The following is a 24,006-nucleotide window of genomic DNA, read 5'->3' as shown; positions in this document are numbered from 1 at the left end:
TATTGGGGCTGATCCAGACTGGTGTGGTTTGCAGGAGAGGTGATACGCTGATGGTATTCTGTGAATGCTCATAGCTCTTTCATATGTTGGTTATACAGTAGTGTGACCAAACATCCTCCTTTGCCTGGACATATCTACTTATCGCATACTGTTTGGACTATATTTCTAGATTCATAAAAAGCAGCATTGCTTCAAAACCTAATATTTTGGGATATTGGCTGCTGTTTCATCATTTACATTATTCGGTAAGAAGAGAAGAACATTTTGTTAAAGCTGGATTTCTAAAATGAAGAGCAACTCAAAATGACTTTTTTTTATTTTTTTCTGTTTAATTAACTCTCAAATACTTCCTGTTCTGTGAGAAAATCTAGGTGATTAACAACTAAATAATATCCCTCTTTTCAAATCTATCATTGCATTCCAGTGATTTTAAAAACATTTCTGTGCCTTTGGTTGTGGAAAAGAGATTATTTTAGGTGAGGCTGCACAATATATTGAAAATCTATTAATATGGCAATCTCAAAGCACAAAAATGACCAAAGAGACCAAAAAGACGTTCCACTAAAGACCAAAGCTAATTATTCTCCTTCTAAAACCCGGTTGGCCCAGTGACAGCTGGTGTAAATTACATTAAAGGGCTAAGTACGTCAACTTAGGAGTTTGTATCAATGCAAATCACAACGTTATCACAATAATCAACAATATTATGTCATATGTTTACTAATAGAACATGTTGAGTCCCTTTAAAAAAAACCTGTCTGAATTTGTGTTTTTGTTTACAAAATTATAATATTTGGCTTAATACATGACTTTTATATCCATATAAATGAGGCATCTTTCAATAAACTTTGAATATTATTAAAGTAAATCAAGGTTCTGTCAAGGAACAGGTTGTATCAAAGAAAAATTAAACCTGAAGCAAGTTTCGAGCTCACGACCGGGTGAACCGGGTGGGCGGGGCTAGACGCTGGTCGCGCCGGTCACCCCTGAAATCTGATTGGACATCTCAGGTGTCACTCCAGGTGATTTGACAGGTGATTGACGTCGCGATGAGACACGCGTGAAAAGTAAATAAAATATACGGCATGAACTTCTGTCTGGATTGATACGACTGGCACGAATACACAAATTTGAATTATCCGTGTGGTTTTTGAAAAAGGTTTGACCTGAGTACGATTAGTTTTTAAGTGATTTCGTCTATCATCCAATGCCACAGATTAATAGGCTGATGTGACGTGTTAGTCAATATTTGGTCTAAACTGCAGCAAACTCATGATAAAGTATATTTATTTTGCTGAACTTATCAGCACAGGAATGAGTTTGTTGCATTCGCGAAATGAAGCGTTGTTTTTGGTTTTTCTAACGGAGCAGTTTGCGGCGCTTCGCCCGCTCCTTGGGTCCTCTGCTCGGACCGGTCGACCTCTGCTCTCCGGCTCTCCGGCTCTCCGGCTCCCTGCCTCCGACTCCGCCTCTCTCAGCACAAGCAGCACACCAGAGACCGACTCCACAGCCTGCCTGCCGCCACCAAAAGCCCCTCCAGAGCTCCAGCTGCCCCCCCTCCCTCCCCACACCGGACGGCGTACCGCTGTCCCAGCGCGAACCCGCCGAGTTCGACCAAACAGCTCAACTTTAAAAGTCAAACTGACCGGAGCTGCTGCATCGGAGGGGTTTTTTTTTGTTTTTTTTTCCCTTCTTGCTTTCTGTCTCTCTTTTTGCCCCCAGTTTTTGGCCCCGTAGCGGGGCAGGACAGTAGTACTAGGCCGGGGGCAGAAAGGCGACCGTATGATGTGGATCTGGTACCTCCTGCTGGGCTCGGGTTCAGGCTCCAGAACTGTTGGTAAGTTTGTTTTTCGGGGAACGTCGGCTTGTTGTCAAGGCGCGGACACCCTCCTCTCCAGCACGGTGGCTTGGAGGAAGAGGGGGCGATGCAAAATCTCTTCAGTGCTTCCTTCTCCTCCACTTCGACGAGTTACCGCAAACTTTCCACTGAAAAGTTGTCGGACTTTGCTTTTCCATCGGAAGAAATTGCTTTTCTTTTTCTTTTCTTTTTTAATCTCGGAATTTGAGGTGCTGGCAGCCGTGTCAGCTGAGTTTTAGAATAAAATGGAATAGAATAGAATAGAATAGAATAGAATAGAATAGAATAGAAACACTTTAAGATTGGGAATATTTTTGAGAGGAAACACCGTTCATTCACTGTGTGTGTGTGTGTGTGTGTGTGTGTGTGTGTGTGTGTGTGTGTGTGTGTGTGTGTGTGTGTGTGTGTGTGTGTGTGTGTGTGTGTGTGTGTGAGTGACTCAGTTCTGAGTGAGCGCTAGTTGACAGTTGAGCGCTGACAAGTCAATCTGTTCTGCAGCCCTCTCCCTGGCAGCTGGAGGACACTTGAACACTGCAGTTTATACTTAGGACAGCCTGTTGCCCCTTTAGCCCTCTGAAGCATGCAGATGCTACCTGGTATTCAAAATCAGTGGCTGATCCAGTTTCCAATGAGTGCAAACTGTGAATTTCTTTGGAGGCCACCTGTATTGTCATGCACGTGTGGACAAAGGCAGTAGGTTGAGTATGTTGTCCTGTGTGTACTAGATGATCTCCCTGTGCATGTTGTTTGTTTGTTTGTTTGTTTTTACCAGTCAGGTCCAAAACATGTGCTTGATTCCTGGTGATCCATAGATCCACAGAGCTATTTCTCTGTGCTTGACCAGTGCTTTTGCACATTGTTCGCTGGGATTGGCTCCAACCCATCACAACCCTGAATTAGATTAAGTGATATAGGTGTTGGATGGATGGATTTTTTAACAAGGTTTACAACAAGGTAGACAATGTTATGTCTGCAGGCATCTGGAAGCCCTCAAGGGACCTTGTGAGTAGACTGCAGTCCATGTTCTACATAATAGTGACGGTATGAACAATATTTGAACATAGGAGTTCCTAAAAAGTTTTCCTAAAGTATATCACCAAAGTGGTCCAAATTACAACAGGGAGCTTTTCCATAAATGTGCTCACTCATTCGAAACATTCACAAAAGATCGTTACCAAACAGTTAAGACGAAGAGAAACAGACGTTGATGCATGTTTAAATGTATAACCACTGCACCATGCATGGGGCTCCCTTATGAATATTTACTGTTTGTGTGCCAAAGCTGAAAAACCCTAATCATTCAGGAATTTTGTGTCATTTTCCACATGTTACTCATTAACTCTTGATGTTGCTCTTTAAAAAGGTTGTTGAACCCAGGTTTAGGGTCTTTAATAGAATTAATAACAATCCTTTCTTATGACAACAATACAGAGTTACTGTGTTTGATTATTCAGCTATTTATCTGCTATCGAACACATTCCTTGAAAGGGTGTTTAACACATGCTGTAGTTGTTGAAGTTTGTAATAATTTGAGGTCATCACGTACCAGTACGTTACGAGGCATTGTTTATAACTAAACAGAGATGTAGCTAACACAGCTCTAACAAGGTTTTCCGACTTGAGGCGCAGTGTGTGAACCAACGTTGAAAAAAGAAGGAATTTTGCATTCTAGTCCACTTCCTGAGAACCCTGGCATTTTTAACCTTTTTCTCGAAGGTGTAAACATAACATTTGCTGGGCTTACACTATGTCTAGTATTATTCTGTGATTGAACGATCATCCCTTCCTCAACAATGCTGTGTGTCGGGCAGAAAACTGTCAGATACATGTGGGAGGCTTGTGGGTTATTTTTCACCAGGCGATGTGATTATTCCGAAGATGTTCGTGAGAATATTCTTGGTTTATAGGCGTGAGTTTGCTGTGGGTTCTCTGGTTTTCTTCCACAGTGCAAAAACATGCATTTGAAGCCAATTAGTAACCTAAAGTTTCTCGTAAATGTAATTATATAAATAAAAGAGTGTGCTAGAACTATTGGATACCGTGCTTTTTATGGCCGTCACATTATTGGCCGGCTGTATTTTCAGGTCTTTTGCCAATGCCGCGTTCACAGTGTTACAGTTCTCCAATTGTTCAAGCTTTATTTGCATTCAAAATTGATCAGGGCTTGTTTATCAAATATGGTTCAGTCCACTTGTTTGTCAGACATCCATGAAAAGGTTGTAGGAATGAAACACCAGCCTGGTGCTTTACATTGAGATACTTTTACAAGTATAAAATAACAAATGCTTTGAGGTAGGCTGCAGTGTTAAAATATTTTTTTTTTACTGAGGGGTATAGGTATGCTTTGTTTCTGATGCCTTAGTGTGTCACACCATTGACTTTTGGCCCTTTGCCTGTGGAACAAACGACCGAGTTCACCGGGTTGGTCCTAGTCCAGGAGATTGGATGTCCTGCGATATAGTTGTGACATAGTTCCGCAAAAGGTGTCATCCTATTGATTTAGGGTCATAAACAGTAAGAATCATGTTTCCCAATTGAATTAGGACTTTGTTTTTCCTTCAAGCGGCCTCCGGCTTAATATTGTGGACTGTCACATAGTTATTGCCTAAAGAGACACTGAAAAATAATAGGACCATCTTTTATATGATTAGCAACACCTATGATTTCTTACAAGTCAAAGTGTCTTGAGTGAAAAAGAAATATGTTTTTGTAAATGTCAGTGAGAGTGAAGTGCAAATATGATTACATGAGGCGTGGAGCAGAGATTTATCGTGAGCTGCCAAAGCCCACTCCGGGTTTCTCTACTGGAGCAAAGCAGCATGTGCCCATGATTAATGTCAGAATGTTTTTTTTTTTTTGTTTTCCAAGAATGTTACTGAAAGTTTGGTTTCTCCTCCATTGCTTGTTTGTTGTCAGTTTTGCAATAACAAATTACACCTGACCAGGGTAAACATGTCAGCTGGTGCATGCTTCTGTATTGAGTCTGGAAAGAGCTTAATGAACTGTTTTAAACCGGTATTGTGTTCATACAGGATCTTGGTTTTATCTAATATCAACACTCATTAATGACCAATTGTTATCAATAAGGGTATAAATGGGATATTGTGTAAAAAAAAAAAAAAAATGTATATTTCATTTGACATTTAACCCAGACATTATTAAAGGTCTTTTGCAAATTCAAAATCAATTTGGTTTTAGTGCCTGGGTAATACTTATTAAAATGTTAATCACAATATGTAGTGGCATTTGGAGATATGGCTTCACATAAAAAAGCATGTATTCATGCAGATGTTATCAGCCTTTGCAGAGTCAGCGTGGGGATAAGAAAATAGGTTTAATATGTAAGAATAGTAGATTTCTTTTCTTTTGGTGTCTACATTGTAAACATTGTCATCCCGTTATGTAAGAATACAATAATATTCCCTGAATTATCCAAGCAGTCAATCGCAGATTCTGAATTTTCAGCAACTGTCATGTTCAATGTATGAATAGCTTGACTGTAAATATTGTTGGCAGTCTAATAACACACAAACGTTTGAGTGATTGTCAAAGAAAAAGGTTGGAAGGACACTTCCTGAATAGCTCTGTATGAAGAACTATATAGCCAGTAATGCTCTGTTATTAGTGTTATCCTCTGGGATGAACTATATCATTGATAGAATCTGAATTATTGGATGTTTTGTTAAGGAACAATTGTCATCTTCATTCAGCTTCCGGACTTCTTATTAGTTTTAAATAATGATCATTTTAGCTCGAATCTGTAATAATTCTTTACGTGGCCATCGTGAGCCTTAGCAAACGCTGAAATTCCTAATATATTTAGAAAGTGAGTGCTTCACTGTGTGCTGTAACAAAACCCTCGGGTGCTGCATTGAAACATCGGGAGGGTTTTAAAACCTTGGATAATGATGTGCATTCATGGTCCAACTCTGCATGTTCTTTTTGAGGCAAGCACTCTTTAATATGTGCTGCACAGGTTAATTATTTACAGTTAAATTCTCCCGAAGGCAGATCGCTGATTTCACCTAAAAGTCGACAAAAGCTGATGAGTTCATCTGATCACTTAACTCTGACTGATATACTTCAAGGGGTCAAAATTATAGGAGTTTTTTTTTTTTTAAATAAACCTGAAGTAGTAAGGAAATGTTTTATAACCGGAATACATGATGTGTCATCTTGGGTTAGTTCTCAATTCGGACTTGTCCCGGAGTTCTTAGTTAACAATTCATCAGCTGTCAGGTTGTTACTCTGTTCCTCACTCATCCCTCAGTAAACATTTTTATGTTTGTGTATTCTGTCTAAAGTGACCGCAGGCAGTGATGCAACAATCTGCAATTCGATAATTCCTTTTAGAGTAGTAAACACTCAGTGGCCAGTATATTCTAGTCAGTTTCCACAAACGGACCAAATGACATTTTCAAATACAAACATGTTGAGGATCAGTAAAATCAAGCTGTTTATGGTTGTGATATGTGATTGCACACATTTTGTAACTCCTATTTGTACCTAGTAAAAACAATTATCGCTTGTACTGGAAGGTACTCACCAGATGCTCAAGGGAAATAATCAAGTGAGCTGTGTGACTAAATGATATACGCCAAGTGCAACATTTTATCCATCCATCCATCCATCCATCCATCCGATGGGTGGGCTAAGGCAGCGTAGACCAAGGACAGGCCACTGGTTATTTGCAGGACAGACACAAAGAGGCAGCCGTGTACAATTCGTCGTGGAGCTATGGTTGTAGCTTGACGGCAGTTTGGCCATTGTCCCAGTATACATGCAGTCTTGTTACCAACACCTTACCGGGAGGTCATTTATATTTTTCTGGCTTGTCTGTATTGGGCCATTTCACATTTCACCAAAGCATGAGGTGTGTCTCCATATCCTATCAAAAACAGCCTCTACAATTTTGCATTTTGTTTACAGTCAGCAGTCGGCCTTCTTCTTCTGTGTAAGCTACTGTTTACCTTGTTTACATATTGTTCTTCGCCCAGGTCAATGTTTGTTGAGGAGCTCTAGAACGTGTAGAGAACTAGGGATCATTTCAGACGAGCAAACATGTTCTTTTATGTCCTTCATGTACTTTTGATGTTTTCTTTTAGTTGGAGTAACACACACGCACACACAGATGAAAGATTTCTTGTTCCGATTGTTGCATTTATACTCAAAGGCATTTTGTTGTAACTATTGAGGAAATTGAAGTACCTGGAGTAAAACCTTTTTATTCATATAAAGAACATGTAAAGGCGACACAGAAAGACACTCAAACTTAACCCACACCCAAATCTGTCCATCAGGTAATCAACAGATTTGGAAATGTGGGCTTAAGTTTGAACATGTCCTGTATTTAAAGCTTTTAACACTATTTCTATATATGCGTTACAGCTTTTTTTGCTTCAGTCGGGAACCAATAAGTCCTTGGAGATGGCCAAACCTCTTTCTAGCTTCAGTGAGGAATTTTGGATGAAACCTTGATGCTTTGCATGTTGCTGTTATGCACGCCGAGAGGAACAGTGAAGTGGATAGTTCATCCCAAACACATTTGCTGTGCAGTCTGGAAAATGACTATCAATTCATGAGCAAACGTGTGGGTTACTTTGTATCTGCAATTTTCTTGTGTAAAAAACTAAACCAAACTATTGCATGCTTCATTACCTGGACTGAGATAAAAGGCCGCACACACACGGGCCAGGTGGGAGGGTATTTTCATTCATAGCCATAGGCAGGCTATCCAGGTCATTTCTCACATTGAATAGGAAAACAGAATCACATTGTCTCCTGCTCATTGTGCTTTGTGTTTCTGCACTGTGGCTTCACCGAGATGGCTGGCTGGTCCAATACACCTCTCTGTTCCCATGCTTATCTTTGCGTGTCTTTGAGCCAAGAAAGAAAGAAAGATGTTGTGTTTCTGACCTGGCTGACATGGTTGAGATGCTTCCAGCAATACTTGCATGTGCCAAGAAGGCCTGGGATTAAGAAAGGCCATTGCAGTGTGGCTTTAATTCCCGGGGCTGTTAAACACAACCATGTGACCGGAGTCACATTTCAGACCTTGGTAACAGAGCAGCTTTAACTACTGTAAGCACATATTGTGTGTGTGTGTACCTGTGTTTTCTCTTCATCAGTCATCAAATAGTACTACACATTATGCACTTTATGTTTTATTGCTTTTATCAGTAAGGCATTTGTGCATAATAGAAACTTTGACCAGTAGGTGTAAATCATATTATATTTCTCTTTGGAATGTGTGGTTGCACTGTCCTGAGCATCTCTGATCTATAAGTCATGACGCTAAATATTTCATGAACCCTGGTGTATGTGGATTGAAGGAGGCCAAAGGAAACAGAGGAGTAAAATGTACTGGAAAAAGTTGGGAGATAGCTCATTAAATATTGATTTAAGATTGATCTTAACTAATTTGCCATGCGGTGATGGAGGCTCTTTTAATCCCCCGCGGTTGCTTTGCATCGATCCACTTTGTCCTTGGATGGCAACTTCAGACCTCAGATAAATCTGCTTATTTATAGAAGAACGTTGTTTAGAAAAACAGTTCACAGCTTCATACCAATGAGCATTTGACATGGTGAACATGAGTCACATACGATGTTTTCTCAATGCTTTCAGGCAGCACTTTTTCAGCTATCTATAGCCGATTCCCAGTGAGCTTAACCACGAGCACAGTTTGTGCTAGACATTGATTTGAGCGACGCCAGGCCCAAAGGGTAACTTGAAATGTGCTGAGAAGTTTGTTTGCAAGTAATGCATCACCAGTGAATATTCCTGACCATTTCTAAAACTGTGGCTGAGAGATTTTTTTTTTATATTGCAGAATCTCTCTCTCTCTCTCTCTCTCTCTCTCTCTCTCTCTCTCTCTCTCTCTCTCTCTCTCTCTCTCTCTCCCTCTCGTTCCTACAAAGGGATAGCATTTTTGCTGTGTATTTTTACACGGGTCTGTTGTGAACCTAAAAAAATGGTATGCCTGTCTGCACCCCTCGAGGGTGTCTGATGACTGCAAAAACCTCAGATGTTTTTAAAGAATCACACTCTCTGCTCCTCTTATCACTTCAAACAGCCCCTCTCACCTTAAACGATATCTCATTGTTTTTCAATTTCCTCCCGGGGAAAGACACCCCGGGCAGATTGAGGTGGGTGGTGCTTCAGCATCCCGTCCATTGTCTTTGCAAAGTAGCAAAACATTCTCTGGCTCAGCAGGAATTGATGCAAAAGACAAATCAACTGGGAAGATGCATCTGACATTCAACGTTTATTTGATTTGAAGTCAGCTAATAGCTGCTGGAATGAAAGTTTGTCAATTGGTCATTTGTGTCACGTACATAAACTGCAATAACCATGAAGGGAAACACTAAAGTGCATGATTGCGCTGCTCACAAGGAAAGATTTGTGGGAAATATCCGCAGCCCGACTGCCCGGCCACCTGTCTGGTGTGTTTATACCTCTCTCATTTCGAAGGTTTTTAATGATGTTTATCTCAGTGACAATTAATTCAGAGAAAACTAATCTGGTGGAGAGACTGTATCCTGAATTGTAGCTGGATAAACCAAAATATAGTTCTTTAATGTAGTAGATTTTTTAAGTGTAATAAATCAAATTCTAATAAGCTTATGAAACGTTCTCCTACTAAATTGCTTATACTCATGCTATAATCAAAATATTTATTTGTGCATCAGAGCAGTAAAATTCAGTAATTGTACAATAAATGACAAGGACAAGGTAAAACTGTCCAGGCTTTGTATGTAGGTCTTGTTCCAATATTCCCACACCAGATATTACTGTATTGATATTGAGTCTGTTAAATTAAATGAGGGTCTTTGTAAGCCACAATCTTGTTAAAGTGATAATTGGGCAACCACTTGAAGAGGTTCTTCTTTTTTAGCACACACAATTTACTCCCTCTGGATACGAACTAATTACATTTTGGTGGCTAGAAGAAATAAGTCAAGTTCATAGGGAAGTTATGGTCGGTGCAATTTCCAAAAAAGGTTTGATGAAATCTTCGATGATTGGTGTGGTGACATGTAAAGGTCACTCTTCCTAATTTTTCTCTTATATCAGGCATACCTACGCCTCATAATATGATTTCTTTGGCAGCTCTCTTTATATGATTGCAACTTTGCTGTTTGGGGAGGCAGGCAACTGTCAAGCAATTCTCTTCATTTTTAAGTGCTACTCAATGTTGTGTGTCTTTGTAACGTTTTACCTTGAAGCTCTTGACCTTCAGTGTCCAGTTGTATTCCGAGGCATCCAAACCTTCAATTGGAAGACAGCTATAGTGTTAATGGATCATTTTGTTTGGAGCTTACACAGCAATCTCGCCAAGTCACCTTGGTATTACCTACTTTTATCCTTTTGCAAGGTCCCTCCTGTGGGAGAACGACCTGTTGTATGTGTCCCCTGTGTTGCTGTGCCTGCTGTCTGACAGGGAACGGACCCTGGCACTCTGACAGCTGGCTCCCCTGCTGTCCCCCGTGATCAACAGTCATTTGCTGTACTGTGCTTCACAGCCACCATGGCAGCCAATGTGTACACTGACTATTTTGGGCTCAAATTCCAACAACCCTGTGTCAAACTAAACAAACCCTACCCTAAAGGTCAACAAAAGGATAGGAACAGGGATATTAGGGCAATTATACTTGTGTGAAACATGTATGTGATGTGGAGATTGTTATATATATATATATATATACTGTATATATAGTTGAATCTTCACATAACATAACATAACAACATAGCAAAACATAGCATAGCATAACATATAAAATAAATGTGTATTTGTGGGTTTTTACCCTATCAATAGTTGTAAATTACTCCGCCAAATTTAAAATGAATATATTTGCAAAAATGCAAGATTAGTCCCTGAATGTTGTATTTAATGAGCTTTGGTCTTTGGGGTCAGTTTATTAACAACAACAAACCCAAATATTAAAGTGCAGTTTTCCAAATACCAGCAAGCTAACGAAGCGAGACTAAATTAGCAGCTCCAATTCCTGAAAAAAATACAGCACCCTGGAGGTTTCAGTTCATTCATACTGCCCGTGATGTCAGATAGTGTTGTGCTATACCACGTTACCCCGAAGCATGAAGTGTAAGACTAACCGTAAGCCTATGAGCTGAGAGAAATTCACTGATTTGATGTTTTTGCAAATGATACTTACTAACAAGCTGCCAAGACAAACCATAGTCTTAGAAAAAACATTTATAACAGTTCCATCACTTTGTAACTGACCTGCCCTCCAAAATTATATTTATTATCAATTTATTCAATAACTGTTATTTTCCATGTGTAATTACTTTATAAATAATTCAGCACTCATTTAGCCATGAAGCGATGTTTAATGTATATACATCCCACCAGAAATAAAGTATACTTTTTTCTCTGGTTTTCCATGCTGCCATACGTGTGTGCCTATTTTGAAAGTTTATTCTCAGCTGCCAAATGCTTGGGGTGATAATTATGCAGCACTAAACCTTTGTGTGGATACACCTTTAGCCTCATACATAATTATTTTGTAATTGTGATACAGCTCCCACAGTTTCCATTTTATTGAATGGCCTAACTCAATCCACCAGCTTTGGATTCTGAAATCAGAAGCAATTTTTGAAACATCTAATCATGGGGAAAATTGTTGTTTCGACGATACAGGGCTTTTTGATTGCAATCACACAAGGCATTTATTTTCCATGTTTATCTCTTTTGTGTACCAAGTGTGGTTGCGTAAGCACAAGCATTGTGTCATAAATATGCAAATTGTCTCAATAACATTGTAGGTGAATCTCGTTTTAGAAGCGCAGTGATACTGTTAATTCATTCATCTAGGGGATTAAATTAATCTTTAGGATCACGGAGACCTTTTGTGGAACTCTTTTCTCCATCTGTTACACAGCGCAGTAATGTCGGGCTGTACGATAGGTCAGGTTTAAACTCTAATCCAAAGACTCACGCCGAAGAAACGCTGGCTCATGAAACAAGCCATTTGCTGAAGTGAAACTCGCAGTTATAATTGTGGCGCTGTGGAGTGTGAAATTTACACACTGCACTGCTATTCCTTTTTCCCATGAACACGGTATATCTGTTTGTGGCTGTGTGATAACAATCTGACAGATTCTTTTTAAAGTGTGAAGATTACATGCCATATTTACATCGCCTGCCATTCCGAACTTTATTTTTGAACCCTACTTCTGGGAGCAAGAGTGTTAAGCCAAGCATGACAAGGTGTGAGGAGAGGACGACTGAACCATTGGTGAAATATCAATTCAAGGTACTCTTGATTCAACTCCTGTAGATATGTGCATAAACAAATTAATAAGATCAATTACATTTCATTAACTGGAAATAATTGTCTATTTTGTCGTAATTAATTTTAGAGCGTTGACTCAAGACACTTTCATATTAATATTGAATTTTCCATTATTATATACTTAAAAACCTGCTCAATAAATTGAGATGCATCTAAAGAATTAGTCTCTGTGTTAAATGAAAGATAAAAGGGTCAAGGCCCCCATGCAGGTATACGTAAATGTGACATCTAAGATTTGAAGTGATGTAGAAGCTGGTTATTAATGTGAGAAAGAGGCGTAGCTCCACTTCACAAAATGTGGCTTAACCCCATGAGTCTGCACCATTCGCTCGCTCTTTGATTCCCTACGGTTGTTTTTTCTCTCGAGCATTCATTCCTTGTGTGTTTGTGTACATATAAGGTGCAGAGTGTCTGTGCAATATGTATAAAGGGTAATCCTCTTTTGGACAGGGACCAGAGAAGGCAAGGCGCTCATCTTCACAGGAACTAATCACCCGATGCCGCCTGCTGTTTACAGAGTCAGTCTCGCCAGCCAAAATCAAATGCAAAGCCCATGTTAATTGCCTTAATGCTGCCTTCCCCTCAACCATGGCTTGGCATCAGCCTCTAGCACTAGGCCGCAAAATGGATTCTTTTCAATTCTTCACTGAATACCAAAGACAAAAGGGAGTTCCCACTCCTTAGGAATGAGGAGCCAGAATAAATTTTTTATCTTTTGTTATTTAAACCTGAACATAGTGAAACAGAAGTGTGGGAGGACAAATTAAAGTGGAATTTGGTCCATTATGAAGGGGGAAGGACAAGAAGTTCTAGAACTGGCTTTGGTCATCATTACACCCAAACTATTAGTCCCCCTCGAGTCTTATGTGTCAGGGTGGGTAATTGAGTCCATCCCTGTACAGCCTGCTCTAATGAGAAGCTGCAGGCCCAGGATTTCGCAAATTTCTTATATGCCAGGATGATATGTCAGGAATATCCACAGACTTGTATGGTACATATGCTAATGTATGACATAGTTAGGGCACTGTGGAGTCTTGTGGTATCACATTCCAAGACTTTTGATGTGTTCAGTGCCCCGACAGTCCACTGTGCTTCTGACAAATATACAGAAGTGGTGTGCACACATATCTAATATAGTTTATATTTGTGTTCCTGATCTGTTTTATTCCAACACAAATGATGCAGTGTGTGCCCTGTATACATTTTCTCCAATCAAATGAAACAACAACAGTTATATAAATATGGTCATTTTCACACTAAACCACTAATCTTAACCCTAAGGGTCAGTGTGAACGTGTTTATTTGGCCTAAAATTAGCCCTGGTTAACAGTGGAGGCTTTAACGGTTGACCCGGCTATATCACATTGTCAAATTGCAAGTGCAAGCGTTGGTTGATCTGCAAGTTGGAGGAGATTTGTCCACATTATGATGACTTGACCTGAGTTTACCTCGCTGTGTTCTGTTGCCCCAGTGATGATGTTACCAACAAGACAGCAACACAACTTGTGCTACAGCGATAAGAAATATCGCCCATCTCTTTTGATTTGAATCTTTTTGGCAGGTAATGAGTAATTATTACATGTCTGTGTTTCAAAGACACGGATTCATTTCAAAAATTAACCCAAGGGCTCATTGACAGTGTGAGAATGGTATGCAAGAGGTCTATTGTTAGAAATAACATGCTGTCAGAAATAAAAAGAGCTGGGGAGCTGCTGTCTCTCTCTCTTACTATTGCCAGTGGTTAACTTTAAAGGAGACATATCATGCTTTTAAATCCTTCCTTTTTACATATAAATCATACAGTTGTGGTCTATACAACGCGAAACTGCAATGCTTGGGTCTGAATTCCTCATTATTAGAGCTCCACAGGCCCCTTTTCAACCCCTTTTCTGATGTGCTTCTGAGAGCAACTCGTTTTGGGGCGGTCTCTTCAAATGCAAATGAGACACTTCATACCCCTCCTCCTCTCCAGGTTGCAGAGGTGACACTCGGTTCAACGTCACCCTGTTCGGCCATCTTTGTAGTTTGATAGAACAGATACAATTATCTAGCGGCGCAGAAACTTTATATTCACACATTATTTACAAAATGTCAATAACGGAAGATTTGTCCATCCAGCCATACATGTTGGAGCCAGAGTCGGACCCGGCGGAGCGAGATGAAAATGACGATGATGCACCTACAGAACAACGTCTTCATATGGATGTAACGCAATGGTGTGTTACTATATTTACACTAACTTCTCCATCCATGCCCACTACTACAATACTGCCTGTATTACAACGACTATTTAACACAGAAGTTACATTATAATCTAAAACGAGCACACAGCGCTAACATATGAAGACGGTGCAACTGCTAATGCTAACAAAACAATGACAGGGACGTCTTATCATCACACTTTTTAGCGTTATATACAGCTTACCGAAGTGCTCTGTTCGTCGTCTCCATAGATAGAAGGAACTGACCGCTCAATCAGACCAAGTCTTTCGGCAAATCCTTCTTTATACTGGCGGAGGTTGCTGAAGCAGTCATCCTTAAAGTGATTTGCGCACACAAAAATGACCTTACCCACAGATGTGGGTACATTTCTGTGAAAAATAAAACTCAACCAGGCACTTCGAAAAGGTTCTGATGCTGGGAGACGGTGTAACGAAGCTTGTGGGTTACTACATCCAACAACCGAACATTTCGACTTATCCTCTCGTAACTTCGGTTGGACTACAAAATCACAGCGAGAAACAAAAATGGCGGATTGCTCGAAATGTCGATGTCCTAATTTGGCAGTTCCGCTGAGAATACTGTGACGTCATTGTTCAAAAAACGTAATAGAGAATAGAAAAATCGAAACCGATCGCAAAATATGACCAAAACAGAATATAAAGATATCAACGGAGCACCTGAAGAGACTACTTTGAACTTTTCTGTACTTCTAAACACTCTAAATATACAACAAAATGCATTTAAGGGCTAAAAAAGTGGATTTAGCATGATATGTCCCCTTTAATGTTAGTTGAACCGTTTGTGTAAACTCAAACACGCCAAAATAACATGCAAGCGCCATCATATGACTTCCAGGTAACTGATGTAAGGTCAACATGAGTCCATGAGTGAGTGCAAAAAACATTGATGTCGTTTTCTTTTTCTCGCAGTCCGTGGATTTTAAATTCCTTCTCATGCCACACATTATCTAAGCAAAATGTTTCTGATGTGTTATTTTATTCCTGTCTCGTCCAGGAGTTCTGCGCTTCAGCTTCTGGTGAATTATAGAAAGTCTTGGCTAAAAGTTTGTTCTTGTTCTTGCCACTTCCACAAGTTTCTCCTTGCTTGCAGAGTATGTATCCAGTTTAAGTCATTAAACCACAGTCATTCATTTTCAATGTCTTTCAGCTCCAACACACCTGAACTAAATGAATGTGCCATCTTGAAGATCCGCAGAAAGTCTGATAATGAGCGACTCATTATGGTTGGGTGTGTTGGAGCATGACAACATGGGGGAACATGCAGAGCAGGAGCAGGAGTTCCCACATCTGCATTAGACTGTCCCACACAGTGCTGACAGCTTAAACAAAGTGTCACAACTTTACGGCAATTAAGCTATGTGCACATGTTGTGAAATCATGATTGAGAGCGGCAATTAAAGAGGCACAAGTTATTTTTCCTGGGACTAGTCAGTTTGTTTTTTTGTTTTTTTTAAGTGTCTTTTAACTGTGAACTAATACCTGTAATGCATTATTAGTTTTCAGTATCTTGCACAGCACTATACAATACAATTGTACGTCTTTATAAGATATATTTTCTATTTTGTGTAAAGAGTTTTGTCAATATTATAAATATTTATACACTTATATTATCACATACAGTATGTGGCATGATCTAACAAACAGGGCTTTTCCAGACTTGAACAACTTTTATATTAAGACCAGATACAATGATATTTACATAGTGAAATACAATTATCTACTGGCTGTCTTGCTCGTGTGACAGGACTTAGTCCAGCCAACAGGCGTTCCAGCACGGCCACTATTAAGGAACAAGGAGCAATAGCCCATTGTTTTTTTTGTTTTTTTATGTCATGTGAATATGCCTGTTGTCGTTTATAAGCCGAGCACAGCCAAACACTGCATGCTTTTCGTCACCCATTCCTTCTCAGTTCTTTCCTGCAACTACGATAAAATAATGATCTTTCTCAACCAAAGCAAATGGGTATAGGGAAATAATTGCCTGTTCAAAATGAAACTGGGCAATTCCTATGGGTATTCATTAACTAAAGTTATCCCAGGTATTATTCTAAATAAATAACACTGATAGAAAAATTGTATGCAGAATCTGCTTCGTCTGGATGTGAAGTACATCAGTCCCATTTCGGATTAATGACATATTCTTTCCAAGTGACATTTCCAAAATCATAAACCTGCATTCAGTGGAAATAAAGTCCCCCAATACTTTTTTAGGTACTTTGACCTCTTTGCTTCATTTACGCTGCCACCGATAAAGTTGGAAATGTCTTACATAGAACCCAGTCAAGCTGGTAAACGTTACATTTCACCCTCATGTGATTCTCATCTCCAGTGTGTCCGCCATGGGTCAGGAGCTCATCTGTCCTGAAGGAACAGCACAGCAGCTGATTATGATGGATTATGATAGATTCCTCCTTGACTGACCTCTGCAGCCGGTCACACCGACTTCACTGCATTACTACACATACCCACGCACATACATGAGAATATTGATACTTTGTAAAACACACTTTTCAAGAGAGAGATACTTTCATACAAAGACAAGCATTCATAGTCACACATACTGTCGACATACAGTGAGTTTAATTTAATATTCATATATGCGTATGTTATAAGAGAAGATTGAGGTGACTTTGTGGTGCTTGTAATTGCTTCTTTTGCAAGTTAGCTCAGATGAGTTACAGTGGGCGTGCTGAACCCAATTAACTCACTACAGATACACATGAAAGAACATAAACCCAATGTTAAAACAGGGAGTGGGGGCGGGGGTGGGGGTGGGGGGAGTTGAGGGGGGGGAGCAAGCCCCAAGATGGAAAACATCCCTCCCAGCGGGCCATTTGTTTTCATTTGGTTTGGTATCTTTAGTGGTGCTGTTCACAGCACTTTGGGCAGTGTGTCTCTGTCAGACCAGCCTCCATCCTCCACCCACAACCACCACACTGCATTCCATTACCGCAGATGGGACTCTTGTAGCGGCAGTGAAGAGAAATGAGGTGGACGGCGCTAATCGCTGGTGCAGACAGATGCGTGTTCAGTCACCTGGTCAACAAGCCGCTCAAGAAAATAGATGTAGAGCAAAGGCCATCAGAAACAATGGCTAAAGTGGAAGAATGTCCGAGTAGATGATGGTGATATTGACCTGAGGGAAAGCTAAAGTCAATCCATGTCGCAGCAGCTCTGGATGTGAGTCTGCATGTGGCATCGAGCAGCAGGAGCACTGATGTGTTACATGGAGGAGAGTAAATGGGTGTCTTTCATAACATGAGCCCAATGAAGCTTTTCTCGAGGCAGTGGGAGAGTACTTTTTCGCCATTACCATGACAACATGGAGGTCCAGTGCTCTGCGTAACAAAATTAAAAGTCTGACTAATGCAGAGGGTAAGTGTGGCCAGGGGAACCTGCTTTGCCAGCAAAGTAGAAATAAGTGGCAACCAGGAGACACAATGGATGGCAGTCAACACGGCAATCATGTTGGAAGAGCTGGAGATGAATTAATACTTCCTCAAACCTTTGTGGGTACACTCAAAGTCCAAAAAGTGAAGGTATTGAAAAGCACACTTTCCTCACACCTCAATTTCATGTCACACAGACGGCAGAAAGTAAGGAGGTAAAAAATTGGTCTTACTGGAATTACTAGCTGAAAAAAATAAAAAATAAAAAAAAATAAAAAAAATTGGTCACCTACTACTGTCATGACCTTTTTCATCACCCTTCTTGTCTTTTCCTGTCACGTTGCCTCTGTGTCTAAGTTGGCCTTTCACTGATAGCACATTGCCTGAAATTTCATTTGACTGACCTTTACTTACAACATCAGCTGCCACTGCAAGAACTCTTCATGCACCCTTTACCTTTTAAATCCAGGCCTCTCCATTTGGCTTATTACCATTTTGACTGATTTCAATTTGGTGCTGTATACTGTATATTGTATTATACAGAGCGACAGAGAGCGGACAGTACGGTCAAGGGCCAGTGGCACTCTTTTCCTCTCATCTGCATACTGTCAAAATAAACCTTTCCATTCATAGTGTCCCTTGAACCTCTTCTCCTTAATCTTGTGTCTCTATCTCACCTCTCTTTATTTCATGCTGCGCTCACCTTGTGCTCTTTCTCTGTTCCTCTGTCGCTCACTTTGCCCCGATGGTTGGCAGATATAGTTAATTCCCACTGCTTTTCAACCCCCGCAGTGACTCCATGGCCTGGCTACACAATTAGGAGCTCATTACTTTCTAATACACAGACTAGAAGATAGACACAGGCAGTCAGGACTTTTTTTGTCTTGTGCTCCTCTCCTCCATCATTTTATTCTCTCTCTCTTTCTCTCTCTCTCTCTCTCTCTCTCTCTCTCTCTCTCTCTCTCTCTCTCTCTCTCTGTCTCCAGGCACTATTTAAGCAAAAGGGTGCAATTTCTTTCCCTCCTCCTCCTCTCTCTTCTCATCATACCCGCCACAACAGTACAGCTTCTCCATGGTGCATAATGAGTTTGCATATGTTGAGAAGAATTAATAGGTCAATCTCTTTCTATAAAGTGTTATTTCTTTATCAAATTAGATATACTCGCAGCCCATATACCTCCAACATCTGAGTTTCTACTTAATTGTTTTCCCCCTATTTAGCATTAAAAAGCCTAAATGTTTTTCAAATGTTGTTCATCTGACTGTAGGCAGTGTGTTTTGAATCCTCTTCCTGGGTGTTTTTTTGACAACTAAAGCAGAGCGATAAGCATTTTGAGAGCGCCTCACAGGTGTAAGGCAAGGTCAGCTCTGGCAAATTCCATCTGTGGCACTGTTTGCATTATTTCTCAGTATCTGGCCGGCACTACTGAAATGCCAATTTACTCAGCAAGGGGTCTCGCAGCATAGCGGTGGATGAAGGGTGTGTGCTGTTTACCCGTGCATTCTGTGACAGCTGACTGAATGATGAAAGAGACGCAGCAGAGAGTTGGCATTTGGTTTTGTGCCACTGATGGCTCATGCAGGACACTGGAATTAATAGAACGGATGTTTGTTTGACAGGAGAAGTTTCCTCCTGACAACTGACGGGCACATACAAGTCTATAAGTCGATATTTGTTAGGCTTAAAGCATGTGTGCTCATTTTCGGCCTGTTTTTGTGTGTGCATGTCAAACAACACAGCTTTTTGTCAACATTTGAGCGGTGAGCAGCTTTCCAGTTCCAACATCTAAATCTCATTTTAGTCGCATCCCTCCTCCCCTCACTTCTTGCTGTGAAGGTAATCCCAAGGTGATGTTAATAGGCTGGGATTCTGTTGAAAATTGCCTCTGTCATCTCTGAGAGGATTAGATGGACAATTGCTTGTGTAAAACCCAAGTCGTTAAAGAAAAGGTTGCAACAAAACAACTTTTCTGAAAGTGCCTTATACCCACCTCTACCAGTAAACACCATACTGGATATTTTGTCCTCGCTATTGAGTTTGCATTGCAATGCTTTTATGTTCTGATCTCCATTTTAATGTAAAAGCAGATGGACTCATAAACAGTAAATATAAACCAATTTGCTAGTGTTATAGGCCCAATGTGATCTATGATCCCAGATTAATGGAAAACCAGTGTCTGATTAATGGACCATTATTTAGCCAATCTGGGCTAATTTGGCTAGTTATTGTTGTTAAGATTCAATAGCAGTAATTGCAAGGCTTCTCTGATAAAAGAGGCTGCGAAACAATCACATGTCATTAACTTATAGGTTAACGAAACACTTCATGTTGTGCTACTGCTGCCTGAGCACTGTGGGTGCAAGTTTGCATTTATACTTATGTTTGAATCAGCCTTTAAGTATCCACAGGATTACATAAACAGCTTTGTAAGGAATCAGTTGCAGGAGCGAATTTCTTATCAGAGCAAATCAGCTTCATGTAAAGAAGAGACAAATCATTTGTTTAGCTTATGAAGTGGCTTTCATAATACATTTTAAAGCCAACAATTAAAAGACTAAACTTTTTCCAAACATTTAATGTGTTGGCAATCAATATTGCACTAGTTAATGGTTACTTTTGACAGTATTCAGTCCCTATTCATGTAAAGTATTATCATGTGCAATAAAAGATTTATTGCAGTGTCGGAGTTGCAATTCAATTTATGACAAGTTCTGATTTTAGTAAACTTCTAATATGAAAAGGGCCACAAGGTGAAGTTGTCATTAACACTGATTTATTGGAGCATAAATGTTCTCTGTTCTGATCCGATGGCCTTTCTGTCAGGAGTTTGCATGTTTTTCTTTGCGTGTGTAGGTTTTTCACCAGGTACTCTGGCTTTCTATCATAATCCAAGGACATGTATGTCAATGAGTTATGGCAGAGGTCTTTGTGAGCCATGTGATGGATTAGTGATCTGTAGCCTCACAATTATCCCTAGTTTGGATTCGCTCCAGCTTTAGTGGGTGCAGACGGCAGATAATATGAAAAAATATGCCAGTCACATACATAAGAGAGATTTTATGATGCGAACAGTGAAATCTGTCTTCTTCACAGACGTTCCTAAACATTCAAAAGTAGCACGATGGAAACGGGCTGCCTTCATCTAAGAATTATGGAATAGGGGCACAGTGTCGTAATCCATCCTCAACCCTTTCCTCATGAAAAGAACTAACTGAGATAGGATGCCAAGCCAAGTCGTGCTCGGAGAATCAGCACAGCTCAGTACTAAGCAACTAAGAAACAATACACAGTTGCCTAATGTAATATTGTTATGTAATATATGTAGAGTCCATTTTCCTGCATTCTCACCTCATCTCATCTCAAAATTACATATTCAAAACCACTCTTTTGGTCTGATTAGCACATTGCCTCTGTCTTTGTCCCTGTCTTTGTTTTTCTGCCTGCTCGACTCTGGTGCTATTTCAGCCCACAGTTGTGCCATCAATAATGCAGCCTCTTTAACAAGGCCCGGGCTTTTAGGAGGATTTGCCTCCGAGTCACTGGGTGGTCACAACCTAGTGGAAAATAAAATCTTTGATTTTGTACTGAGACTAGAAATAAATCTGCTGCTGACAGACATGTTATAGCTTTATTTATGTCGTTATCAAGGCTGTTTCCTTTGAACCTTGCAAATGCTGCAACAGTAGAAGGCCGAGATGTCAGTGTCTGGCTGGAGATATGTGATACTGATTGGTTGCATCGCTGCTGGCAAAAAAAAAAAAAAAGGAAGCACAAGAGAAAAACAGACAGAGACAGTTTCTATTCCTCTTGCATTTATTTTTTTTTTTTTACATTTTCACACATAGATAAAGAATTGTGAAACATTAAAAACACCAAACCACCTCATGCTGTGCTGTGAGTATATCTTATGAAGCAAAGCCCATGTGGTGCAGTCTGCTTAATTTTGTGTGGCGCATGTGGACTAAGATTAGTTACAAGTGATTTAATTCAGGAAATATGGGCTGTTTGTTTTTTGAATAATGGTCTTGGAAATTATGGCTTTCTCGCAAAGTCTGTGATAAAGCTTCAAGCCATAGGAGGCGAGACAATGTACATTTATTCAGAAATACTAGCTGACATAAGACTGTAGATCCATGGTGGAAAAACAGTCTATGGATAATGTGCATGCTGAGATAATGATTGTTTTCTGTTGCTGCTGTATTACATTTGTTTATAGAAAGCATTATATCACAATATAATGACTTTTTGGGGCTTTGAAGAGAGCATTACATGCTCTCTTCAGTTGACATACTATAATGAGTCTGTCTAATATTAAGGAATAATCACCTATTGCCTTACTACTCAATACATTTATTTCATTAAGCAGCAAAAACAACTGCATTGATGGTTACTAATCCACTTTTCCCCTCACAGGGGACAAGCTTGTGGTCCATTGTTTGTTTCTCTCCGGATGCACACAGAGGGATTTGGCTGATAGGCCACCTATAGAGCGAGCTGTCCAGTGCTGTGGCGGATCCAGCTGAGAAATAATCAGTGGATGGCACTCAAGAGTTCTCTAGGATGTCCTTGGACTCCTTCTCTCAGTTCACTTGCCTTGGTCTGCCACTTTTTTTTCCATGTTAGACACACAACTGATGACAGTTATTGCTGTCACTCCTTTTATTTATTTTTTTATTTTGGGATATTCAAACAAAATAATAGTTTCTCAAGATTCCTTGCAGGCATTTACTTCCAGTGCCATGTGGATTTTCACTTTTCACCAAAAACTCTAAAACTATGTGAATATGCAAATATGAGGATGCCTCTTTGCGCAGTAGGATGTCATGTCACACCCACACTCACTGCAGTGCCACTGGTGTGATTACACTTTGAACAGCACATCCTCTCAAACCACACACTGGATCCAAACATCAAGTCAAACTGCAGTTTTTTTTCTGAGTGAGTTTCTTGACTCTGCATTGTGATTCTTTCGGTATATAATTCAGCAGAATGAGTGGGTTGGAGAATTTGTATTTCAAATGTGTTCATTTCCTCAGGATATTGACACACACACACACACACACACACACACACACACACACACACACACACACACACCTCAAGAACATGTTTAATTACAGCTGTGTGGCTGCTTTCACATCCTCCATAAACAAAGAAGTGATGCTGACCAGATTGGAAGTCGATACATCTCTATTACTCATCCTTGAAAATGCAAAGCACTTTGGACTCAATTAAAAATGACAAACATTGCTGCCGTGCAGCTCTGTCACAGTCTCATTGTCTAACTTTTACGATAATCATGACAGAGATTGCATAGCAGTGGCTAAAGTTGTGTATTCTGAACCATCACTGCAGAGAGAGAAACTTTTGCTCTCTATTCTGGCTTTCTCTGCAGCCTCACTGGTAATTTTTTGGGAACTTGCAATAAATGATAGAAACAAATCCATGCTAAACAGCTTTTGTCACACATTTTCTGCAAGATAACTTGCACAACAATGCTCTGTACTTTGCTAAAGCCAATAAAATCATGCTGAATTATTGTGGTGATATTTTTACCAGCCGAGAACACATCAATGCCTTATAAAATGTATGAAGGCGGTAAAACAGCTGCAGGAACTCTTTTACTGTGCATCAGTTATGATCTAAGGAAAGACTTCTGAAACTTTTACTGCCAGCTCTTTGGTTTGTGCTGCATTTAGACTGCGCTGTGTGGACGGAAACCTACTTTTCAAACTTGGTCCATGTGTTTGGACTAAGAGACTGCATTAATGTGGGGGGGGCATTTTGTTTGGACCAAAGTTTTATGAGCAAACCTTCAGATATCAACCCAGTGGTGTTGCCACAAATGTAAAGTTGTTCTACAGCTGTTTCATAGCTGCTATTCTGCAAATAATAATACATTTTTGTTCTAATACCAAGCTTGCCTTAAGGCATGATTGTGTTTTCAAACACCAAAAAAGAAAAAAAATTGTAAAAATCCATAAGACCTACATTTATTTTTGTCACCCATTTACAAGTACACAAAACTGTTTCATTTTTAAAATGTATCTGTACCACACAAGCTGTATCATGTCTCACTGCAAGGTCCATAAGGGGTGTATCTTGCTCTGGAGGGTTTAAAATGTCACATCTTACTTGTGTTATTTGTGTTCATATCGCTAGTTGTGAAGGAAATGCTTATGTAACACTGTTTTTC

At 40.0% G+C, this 24,006-nt stretch overlaps 1 protein-coding gene across 1 annotated transcript in view; it reads left to right on the top strand.

Moving 5' to 3' along the window:
• Positions 1 to 1,100: 1,100 nt before the first annotated feature.
• The window catches only part of ldlrad3 (low density lipoprotein receptor class A domain containing 3), a 96,385-nt gene continuing 73,479 nt past the window's right edge, over positions 1,101 to 24,006 (top strand). The window contains exon 1 of the mRNA XM_080474708.1: positions 1,101 to 1,837. Within this exon, the coding sequence (XP_080330834.1) occupies positions 1,783 to 1,837 (55 nt within the window). The 5' untranslated portion in view covers positions 1,101 to 1,782. The remainder of the gene's footprint in view (positions 1,838 to 24,006) is intronic.

Source organism: Lipophrys pholis (genome assembly GCF_963383615.2).
Source record: "Lipophrys pholis genome assembly, chromosome: 11".
Lineage (NCBI taxonomy): Eukaryota > Metazoa > Chordata > Actinopteri > Blenniiformes > Blenniidae > Lipophrys > Lipophrys pholis.
Note: the sequence above shows the minus strand (reverse complement) of the source record. Positions and strands in the feature narration are given on the sequence as shown.